This window comes from Cyclopterus lumpus, chromosome 14 (assembly GCF_009769545.1).
Source record: "Cyclopterus lumpus isolate fCycLum1 chromosome 14, fCycLum1.pri, whole genome shotgun sequence".
Classification (NCBI taxonomy): Eukaryota; Metazoa; Chordata; class Actinopteri; order Perciformes; family Cyclopteridae; genus Cyclopterus; species Cyclopterus lumpus.
Window position 1 is genome coordinate 2421334 of NC_046979.1, and position 10699 is coordinate 2432032.

At 45.0% G+C, this 10699-nt stretch overlaps 1 protein-coding gene across 6 annotated transcripts in view; it reads left to right on the forward strand.

Annotated features, from left to right (window-relative positions):
* Positions 1-3327: 3327 nt before the first annotated feature.
* Positions 3328-10699, forward strand: part of tcf7 (transcription factor 7) — a 50373-nt gene continuing 43001 nt past the window's right edge. For 2 of the 6 annotated variants that reach the window (XM_034549937.1, XM_034549935.1), the window contains exons 1-3: positions 3330-3980; positions 4198-4267; positions 5741-5847. In XM_034549937.1, the coding sequence (XP_034405828.1) occupies positions 3798-3980; positions 4198-4267; positions 5741-5847 (360 nt within the window). In that variant the 5' untranslated portion in view covers positions 3330-3797. Of the gene's footprint in view, positions 3981-4197; positions 4268-5740; positions 5848-10699 lie in introns of all 6 variants that reach the window. The other 4 variants (XM_034549933.1, XM_034549934.1, XM_034549936.1 and 1 more) reach the window with 4 other exon arrangements.

The window sequence follows — 10699 nt, forward strand, 5'->3', positions numbered from 1 at the left end:
GGAGAGAGAATGCAGCTTTAACACATGAAGCATAGTCTTCTATACAACCAGAGGAGTCGCCCCCTGGTGGTCAGGAGGGAGAATGCAGCTTTAACACATGAAGCATAGACTTCTATACAACCAGAGGAGTCGCCCCCTGGTGGTCAGGAGGGAGAATGCAGCTTTAACACATGAAGCATTGACTTCTATACAACAAGAGTAGTCGCCCCCTGGTGGTCAGGAGAGAGAATGCAGCTTTAACACATGAAGCATTGACTTCTATACAACCAGAGGAGCCGCCTCCTGGTGGTCAGGAGAGAGAATGCAGCTTTAACACATGAAGCATAGACGTCTATACAACCAGAGGAGTCGCCCCCTGGTGGTCAGGAGAGAGAATGCAGCTTTAACACATGAAGCATTGACTTCTATACAACCAGAGGAGCCGCCTCCTGGTGGTCAGTGGAGAGAATGCAGCTTTAACACATGAAGCATAAACTTCTATACAACCAGAGGAGTCTCCCCCTGGTGGTCAGTAGAGAGAATGCAGCTTCTGCATTGGCTTCCCTTCTCAGAAACAAGACACACTAGTTGGGAATCCAACATTCGACAACAACAGAATATACATTTTCCAATGGAGACGTTATGCTTGCTGACATTTCAACCGGTATGCTAAATATTTTCAACGACATGTAAAAAATATATCTATATATCTATATATATATAATATACACGGAGCATATAAAATCACCAAGAATTTGCCTTCTGATATTTTTCAAGTGATTGTTGGCTCTGCTAGATTCATAAGCTTTCAATCAGCAGGAACATCTTTGCATCACCAGAACAGCCACCAGTGTTCATACATAGCCTCTGTGTCTGCATGTGAAAACCTTGCCTTCTGGGGTCGCCACGACGACGACGACGACGACGTTGGCGACAACGATGGCGGCGACCACGGCGACGACGCATCCCCTTTTTTGTTTTCCTTATCCTTTCTATCTGCTCATCCCGCCTCATTTGGCCTTTCCTGCCAGCAGATGATGTGTGATGTCACAACAGCTGAGTGTGTGTACGTCTGTGTGTGTGTGTGTGTGTGTGTGTGCGTGTGTGTGCGCGTGTGTGCGTGTGTGTGTGTGTGAGTGAGTCAGAAAAACTCTGGACTGAATGGTGTGAATTTAAAATATGACTATGATCCGACAAGAATAATCAAACAGCTCAAAGCAAAACAGTGAGAGAGAGTGTGTGTGTGTGTGTGCGTGTGTGTGTGTGTGTGTGTTTGTGTGTGTGTGTGTGACAGATAGAAAGAGATAGAAAGTATTTGTAGGTCAGAGCGCCTCAAAGTATTTCAAGAGAGACAGAGATGTGTGCAGAAAGTGTGTTTATTTCTGGATTTCTGTTCCGTGTATCTGTCTTTGAGTGCGTGTGTGTGTGTGTGTGTGTGTGTGTGTGTGTGTGTGTGTGTGTGTGTGTGTGTGTGTGTGTGTGTGTGAGAGAGAGAGAGCGAGAGAAAGAGAGGGGGGGACAGACAGACTGTAGCCTGTAGCCTTAGGTGAACCTGTGAACCCATGTGATGAATGTGCGTACAACCGTCATCATGGGAAACTGTTCTGAGATCAGAGCGGCGAGCTCACGAGGCAGCGCGGCCTCCGAGGTGCCGTCTCAGCGGGGGAAGACCCCCCCCCCCCCTACCCCCCCCCAAAAAAAGTGCTGTCTATATTTAATCAAGGCGAATAAACAAGGAGTTTAAACAACTCATTTATAATTTAGATTTGCATGCATTAAAACCTCTCATTTTAATCTTTTTATTAATATGCATCGACGATATCGTATAAATATGCGTCTTTATGCAAATGTCGGGTCCCGTTTTCTTGTTTGTGTTTAATTCCGCGTCCCAGCTGTGCGTCGTCGTTTTCCATTCAAGGCGAGCCGCCTCAGATTAAGTCGAGTATTAAGTCACAGCGTGGGAGTGTATAAATATTTCTCAATTAAAAAAAATAAATAAAAAAAACTCACTGAAGACCGGCTACTGTACCGGCATTAAAAATGCATCGGGAGGCAAGTTATGTTTGATAAGAACTCCGAGTCGACATCTTTGAACTGTTTTCTTTTTTCTTCTTCTTCTTCTTCTTGCAGTTTTTTTTTTTTTTTTTTAACACTTTTTGCTGTTTTTGGAGGCCGTTACAAAATCTGTGGGATGTAAGGACCAGTCAGGAACATGCAGCGCATCTGTTATTGATGAGCACGCCGCGCCGTCTGATGTTTCTTCTTTTCTTTTTTTTTACAGAATGTCCTACATTTTGCAGTTTCTTTCTCTCTCTCTTTCTTTCTTTCTCTTTCATTTCTTTTTTACTCCGCCGAGCTTTTTGTTTCCCGAAACGTGAAAAAAAAGACGGACAACAAATGAGACGACAGCCGCTACAAAGGGACGTCTGCGATGCGTAATTAACTAAGTTATTAACCAGCTTAATGACGATAACACGCACACACACACCAAAAAAAATGTACATTTACATTTTTACTTTTCCCTTAAGAATCAGTGGTAAACCTTTAAATCCAGAGCTAAGGACCAGACACGCGTTTTAATGTGAGCCAATCACACGAGTTAGAGGGCGGGGTCTCGGGCACGAGACGGCAGCTGATTGGTCACCGTGTCCAACGGCTCTTCTTGAGCAAAATAAAGGGAAACGCAATGTTTTGTGTGCGTTAATTCACATCCTTTTAATTTTAATGTATATTCCTTAATATATTTCATGTATGTGCGACTTTAATATACTCCACAGTCAAAGTAGAAGCAATCAAACGCATGAGTCTGTTTAAAAAGTATAGTAGTATAGCAGCTCATCAATGAACATACTGTTGTATAAAATAACGCGTGTAGTAATACATAATAATTAAATAAATTACTGGACATTGTTATATTAAATGATAACTAGTGTTTATCAATTATGATGTGTCTGTTTTATGGTATTTTTGTATGTATGTATTTTTTAACTTTATGATTATTGTTGTTTGTTATGCTTATTATGATTGTAATTGTTGTTATTATTATTATTATTATTATTATTAACAATATTATATAGGGGATTATTTACATTATACTTTATTATCATCCTCCTGTGGACAGCTATTATAAATTAGCTCAGCACAAAGCATCCTTGTGCATACATTTTACAATTATAATGCTATTGGGATGTACATCAATTTACAACTAAACTTAACTAAACTAAACTTAACTAAACTAAAACGCATGCGCGCCACCGTGGGGAGCGCGCACTACGTGAACACGCCCCTGGAAGAAAAAAAAAAAAAATCATGAATAACGCCCGTTCGTCTGAGCTCATGGGAGGCGCTGTCTCTTTAAGAGTCTCTCTCTCTCTCTCTCTCTCTCTCTCTCGAAATAATCGCACGAACCCCCAACAAGTCATCGGACCTGTCAATCATCCGGTCGGCGCCCTTTGATCGTCGGGTCTCGTCGCCTTGTCTTTGGGGCTCAAATGAGCTGCTTCGCTGCTGCCGGGGAACATTAGTGCTCCAGCAACCAGCCGGCCCGGACGCACAGCAACTTTTTTTTTTTTTTTTTTGTAGTCCTCCCCTTGTATGTGACGGAGGTTTCTACACCGAGGACATTTATAACAGGGGGAAGAAAGAAAAAAGGAGAAGAAGAAGAGAAAAAGTCGCTTCATTCTTTCCTTTATTTATACTTTTTTTTTTTTATTCTTTTTTTCTGTTTTTTTTTATTTCTTCAAAGTGTACACATATATATATATATATAAATAAATATATATATATATATAGCAAGAGGACGTGGGGGAGAAGCAGACATGCCTCAGCTCAGCAGCGGCGGCGGAGACGACCTGGGAGCCAACGATGAGATGATCGCGTTCAAAGACGAAGGCGAGCAGGAGGAGAAAATACAGGAGAACGCGTTCACGGAGCGAGACCTGGCCGACCTCAAGTCCTCCCTGGTGAACGAGTCGGAAATCAATCAAAGTCCGCACGCAGCGGTAGGTTGGCACGGAGAGAGAGAGTGTGTGTGTGTGTGTGTGTGTGTGGATGAAACGCGGAAAAAGGCTCGTTTTTTATAGTAAAAAGAAAAAGAACACAGCGCTATTCATGGTTACTTTGTAACACTTGTAAAAGTCGGTCTCTTTGATATTCCGCGGGTGTGTGTGTGTGTGTGTGTGTGTGTCTGACCCGGTGTGTGTTGTCGGTCCCTTCCAGGCGGTCAGGCGGGGACAGCAGGGCGAGCAGAGGGGCTTCCCGGAGAAACACCGGGAGCATCTCGACGGAGGTAAGGGGGGAAGAAAAGGAAACACACACACACACACACACACACACACACACACACGTTTACACACTTCAAGCTCTGGAGCCACGACTATCTGAGAAGCAGCTGAGCGGTGATAAAGAAAGCCCCCCCCCACTGTGTCAGAGTAAGCACGAGGACACGTGTTGCTGCATTAAAAAACTACTTCAAAGAGTTTGCTTTTCAGGTGCACTTATAGTTCATCCCTCAAATATATCTTCTTTTTTTTGGAGGGGGGGTAGATGTCTTGTATTTGTGTTCAGGTAAGAGATTATCTGCTTTTTAATAGTAAATAATCAAAAGTTTCGTTAAAAAAATTCTTATTCGGCCCATTCTTTGTCAACCGAGCCGTGAAACTTGAGTTCACAAAAAAAAACCTTTAAACTTTAAATCTCGCTCGTAAAGTTTCTCTGAAATAAATTCGGCGTGAAAACAAACGACTCGTCGAGACCGAAACACGAGCGACTAGTCGACTGACCGACTCGTGTTTCGACTCGTCGCTCCGTCTTCGTGCTCGTGTGCCGAACGCGTCTCAACACATGTGAGAAGTGCAGCCGTTGTTACTTTAAAGTGAGGTCAACCGGGGCCCTCCAGAGGTTTGTTATCATCCCCTCAAAAAGAAGTGTCGGGTTTAATTACAGACGGTCCTTCGTGCAACATCTTCATCAAATGTAGATTCATGTTCCATCACTTGGCTTATGGCAATCGGTAAAAACGTTTTGGAACCAGTGAAAAAGTTTGGTGTGCGTTTAGTGCCGCCCGTGGCCCTCCCACCCCCCCATCCCGACGCCTCACAGGGGTGGTGTTGGTGGTGTTGGTGGTGGGAGAAACATTAACACATAGGCTCCGGGAGTTCACGCCTCTCAGGCGAGGTGATGCTCGTCACGCTTCTGTCTCCCGGCGTCGCGGTCCGAGCTCGACGTGAAGTAACCGGGAACAAGCATCAGTGTATCCTTATTTATTTTTGTTGTCGTACATTATAGATACATTGTTTCATTTGAGCAACTTTTATATCCTGTAGATACATTGTTTCATTTGAGCAACTTTTATATCCTGTGGATACATTGTTTCATTTGAGCAACTTTTATATTCTGTAGATACATTGTTTCATTTGAGCAACTTTTATATCCTGTAGATACATTGTTTCATTTGAGCAACTTTTATATCCTGTGGATACATTGTTTCATTTGTGCAACTTTTATATCCTGTGGATACATTGTTTCATTTGAGCAACTTTTATATTCTGTGGATACATTGTTTCATTTGAGCAACTTTTATATCCTGTGGATACATTGTTTCATTTGAGCAACTTTTATATCCATTTAAATACAATTGTAACGTATTTTAAATGACACCACGGTGATCACCCGTCCGAGTGTCATTTAAAACGGTCAGGGTGAAATCCTTCCGGAACGTGTTCTCGCTTTGTGACTCTCTCTCGCTCTCGGCCCTCGGCAGCGTCGAAGCATCAGGATGGCGGCATGTACAAAACGCAGGCGTACCCGGGGTACCCGTTCCTGATGCTGCCGGACCCCTACCTCCCCAACAGCTCGGTGTCTCCAAATGTAAGTCCACTTTTCCTTCTTCTTGTCCCCCCCCCCTCCTCCTGCTGGTTTCCTCGTGTTTACGTCCCGGATGCTCGAGTCCAGAAGTGTGCACTCGGCGGTTGACGCGGTTCAAGTGGTGGCCGCTGGCGAGTGTGTGTGGGTTTTTTTGGGGGGGGATCCTCCTGAGCCAGAATCCATCAGTGTCAAACGCCACGAACCATGAAGTGCTGGTTGTTGTTGTTGTTGTTGTTTTTTAATGTTCTTTTTGGATAAAGTCGTAAATGTTTCTTCTGGGAGTTTCTGCATGATTATCTGTGATCAATAACAAAGTTATTTCATCTCAAAACCTGGAGTAAAAGACAGTGGATGTTGTGTGTGTGTGTGTGTGTGTGTGTGTGTGTGTGTGTGTGTGTGTGCTCTTGGCCCCCCCCCATTACTACTACTAGCACTACTACTACTGCTACTACTACTACTACTGCTAGTGCTGCTACTACTACTAGTACTACTACTACTACTACTGCTACTACTAGTACTAGTACTACTACTGCTAGTGCTGCTACTACTACTAGTACTACTACTACTACTACTGCTACTACTAGTACTAGTACTACTACTGCTACTACTAGTACTACTTCTACTACTGCTACTACTAGTACTAGTACTGCTACTACTAGTACTAGTACTACTACTGCTACTACTAGTACTACTTCTACTACTGCTACTACTAGTACTAGTACTACTACTACTAGTACTACTACTACTTCTACGACTACTGCTACTGCTACTACTAGTACTACTATTGCTACTACTAGTACTACTTCTACTACTGCTACTACTAGTACTAGTACTACTACTACTAGTACTACTACTACTTCTACGACTACTGCTACTACTACTACTAGTACTACTACTACTTCTACGACTACTGCTACTACTAGTACTAGTACTACTACTACTAGTACTACTTCTACTACTGCTACTACTACTGCTACTGCTACTACTAGTACTAGTACTACTACTGCTACTACTAGTACTACTTCTACTACTGCTACTACTAGTACTACTACTACTAGTACTACTACTACTTCTACGACTACTGCTACTGCTACTACTAGTACTAGTACTACTACTACTAGTACTACTTCTAGTACTACTACTGCTACTACTAGTACTACTTCTACTACTGCTACTACTAGTACTAGTACTACTACTACTACTTCTACTACTACTGCTACTACTACTACTACTTCTACTACTACTGCTACTTCTACTACTACTGCTACTACTAGTACTAATTTATTCCCTTAAAGCATCTTTCCTCGTCATCATCATCACTCTTCCTCCTCCAACCCCCGGAGTCCCGACCGCACTCCCTCAGAGGCGTTTTGTTTTTGTTGAGGGGGGAGAGGAGGAGGGGGGGGGGGGGGGGGGGGGGGGGGGGGTGAGATAAACAGCACTTTCTTCCCGTGTCTCGGAGACTCCACACAATGCTCACTTGTTGCCTCTCCTTGTAATTAGCCCACCGGGTTGCGAGCCAGCAGCGCCGTATATACCGGCCCGTCTACCTGCCACTTGGAAGGGCTGGACCCGGTGGTTTGGAGGGGAGAGGGTGGGGGGGGCGGTGGTTTGGAGGGGGGGGGGGGGGGGGGGGTGTAGGAGGGGGGGGGGGGGGGGGCTATTATGGATGGATCGGAAACTACAGGTCTGGGAGATCTGCAGGAAGAAGAGAAACAATGTGTGTTTGGTGTCCTGGTGTTGTGTTCAAGTACCGCAGGTCAGGTCTGTGTGTGTTCATATATGTGTGTCCCGTGTGTGTCCTTCTGGTGTGTGTTTTTATGTGTGTGTCCTGTGTGTGTCCTGTGTGAGTCCTTGTGTGAGTCCTTGTGTGAGTCCTTGTGTGAGTCCTGTGTGAGTCCTTGTGTGAGTCCTTGTGTGTGTCCTTGTGTGTCCTTATGTCCTCCTGTGTGAGTCCTGTGTGAGTCCTTGTGTGTGTCCTTGTGTGTCCTTATGTCCTCCTGTGTGAGTCCTGTGTGAGTCCTTGTGTGTCCTTATGTCCTCCTGTGTGAGTCCTGTGTGTGTCCTTGTGTGAGTCCTTGTGAGTCCTTGTGTGTCCTTATGTCCTCCTGTGTGAGTCCTGTGTGAGTCCTTGTGTGAGTCCTTGTGAGTCCTTGTGTGTCCTTATGTCCTCCTGTGTGAGTCCTGTGTGAGTCCTTGTGTGTCCTTGTGTGTCCTTATGTCCTCCTGTGTGAGTCCTGTGTGTGTCCTTGTGTGAGTCCTTGTGTGAGTCCTGTGTGAGTCCTTGTGTGTGTCCTTGTGTGTCCTTATGTCCTCCTGTGTGAGTCCTTGTGTGTGTCCTTGTGTGTCCTTATGTCCTCCTGTGTGAGTCCTGTGTGAGTCCTTGTGTGAGTCCTGTGTGAGTCCTTGTGTGAGTCCTTGTGTGAGTCCTGTGTGAGTCCTGTGTGAGTCCTTGTGTGAGTCCTTGTGTGTCCTTATGTCCTCCTGTGTGAGTCCTTGTGTGTGTCCTTGTGTGTCCTTATGTCCTCCTGTGTGAGTCCTTGTGTGAGTCCTTGTGTGAGTCCTTGTGTGAGTCCTGTGTGAGTCCTGTGTGTGTCCTTGTGTGTCCTTATGTCCTCCTGTGTGAGTCCTGTGTGAGTCCTTGTGTGAGTCCTGTGTGAGTCCTTGTGTGAGTCCTTGTGTGTCCTTATGTCCTCCTGTGTGAGTCCTTGTGTGAGTCCTTGTGTGAGTCCTGTGTGAGTCCTGTGTGTGTCCTTGTGTGTCCTTGTGTGAGTCCTGTGTGAGTCCTTGTGTGAGTCCTTGTGTGAGTCCTTGTGTGAGTCCTGTGTGAGTCCTTGTGTGAGTCCTTGTGTGTCCTTATGTCCTCCTGTGTGAGTCCTGTGTGAGTCCTGTGTGAGTCCTTGTGTGAGTCCTTGTGTGTCCTTATGTCCTCCTGTGTGAGTCCTTGTGTGTGTCCTGTGTGAGTCCTTGTGTGAGTCCTTGTGTGAGTCCTTGTGTGTCCTTATGTCCTCCTGTGTGAGTCCTTGTGTGTGTCCTTGTGTGTCCTTATGTCCTCCTGTGTGAGTCCTTGTGTGAGTCCTGTGTGTGTCCTTGTGTGAGTCCCTGTGTGTGTCCTTGTGTGTGTATATATATATAATATGATGGTAGATGCGTTATACATACAGACTCTAATTAGATGTTTTATTCTGTTTTTCCGTATGAAACTTATTTCCTAAACAAAAGTAAAACCCGGCTGGTTGCAGCTTCTTCTGAAGCGAGAATCTCTGTTCTGTACATCGTTGTTGAAAAGCACCTGAACGCATCATATATAGGTATATATACCTATATATATATACCTATATATATATATATGTATATATATATATATATATGTATATGTGTATATATATGTTCAGAAGGAACATATTTAATTAAACTCAATCCACGTGACAGAAATGAGAGCGAGATATGAAGACGTACTGATAATGACCTTATGACCTCGCTGTCCAAGGACGTCAACAACAAGGTGGGGGGGAGGGGGGGGGGGGGCACACAAAGCATCACACATCGTGTTGTTCTGGTATTAATGTTAACAAGTCGGGTGACAACAGAAAACACAGAGCGCCTAATCTCTGCTGCTGCAACGCTGCATCTGGAGCGTGCACGGCGCTGTGCACGTTGTGTGTCGGGTGTGTGTGTGTGTGTGTGTGTGTGTGTGTGTGTGTGTGTGTGTGTGTGTGCACAGTGCTGTGGATTACCAGCAGCCTGTCAGTGAAGGGATCGTAAGTCTTTTATCGTCTCGAGGAGTCAAACCCAGAGGAGAGATTGTCAATAAAAAAAAGAAAAGAAAATGTTTTCCTCTCTTCAGCATCTTCTTCCTTCTCTCTCTCTCTTTTTGCCTTTCTTCTTCCTTCTCTCTCTCTCTCTTTTTGCCTTTCTTTTTCCTTCTGCCTCTCTTTTTGCCTTTCTTCTTCCTTCTCTCTCTCTCTTTTTGCCTTTCTTTTTCCTTCTCTCTCTCTCTCTCTTTGCCTTTCTTCTTCCTTCTCTCTCTCGTCCTCTCAGGACCACGTTCGATCCAGAAGTCTTCCAAGCGCATCGTCTTCGACAAAGCTGCAGACAGGTTGTCCAGAGCACTTCCTGCAGCTCCTTCACAATAAAAGCCTGCAGACAGTTTGTCCAGAGCACTTCCTGCAGCTCCTTCACAATAAAAGCCTGCAGACAGGTTGTCCGGAGCACTTTCTGCAGCTCCTTCACAATAAAAGCCTGCAGACAGGTTGTCCGGAGCACTTTCTGCAGCTCCTTCACAATAAAAGCCTGCAGACAGGTTATCCGGAGCACTTCTTGCAGCTCCTTCACAGTAAAAGCCTGCAGACAGGTTGTCTGGAGCACTTCTTGCAGCTCCTTCACAGTAAAAGCCTTCAAACAGATTGTCCAGAGCACTTCCTGCAGGTCCTTCACAATAAATGCCGGCAGACAGATTGTCCAGAGCAAGTGCCACGTTGATATCGCAGCTCTGATGGTGTGTGTGTGTCTGTGTGTCTGTGTGTGTGTGTATGTGTGCATGTGTGTGTGTGTGTGTGTGTACGTGTGTGTGTGTGTGTGTGTGTGTGTGCGTGTGTGTGTGTGTGTGTGTGTGCATGTGTGTTTGTGTGTGTGTGTATGTGTGTTTTGGGAAGACGCGAAATTTTAGCTCACAAATAGTCGCTTCAGTAGCTCGTTGATTAATTATTACCGTTGTTATTATTATTATTATTGTTTGTTTGGGGATGTAAAGCTCCACGTCTCTCACCTCTTCAGAAGCCTCCTCCTCCTCCTCCTCCTCTTCCTCCTCCTCCTCCTCCTCCTCTTCCTCCTCCTCCTCTTCCTCGTATCGCCC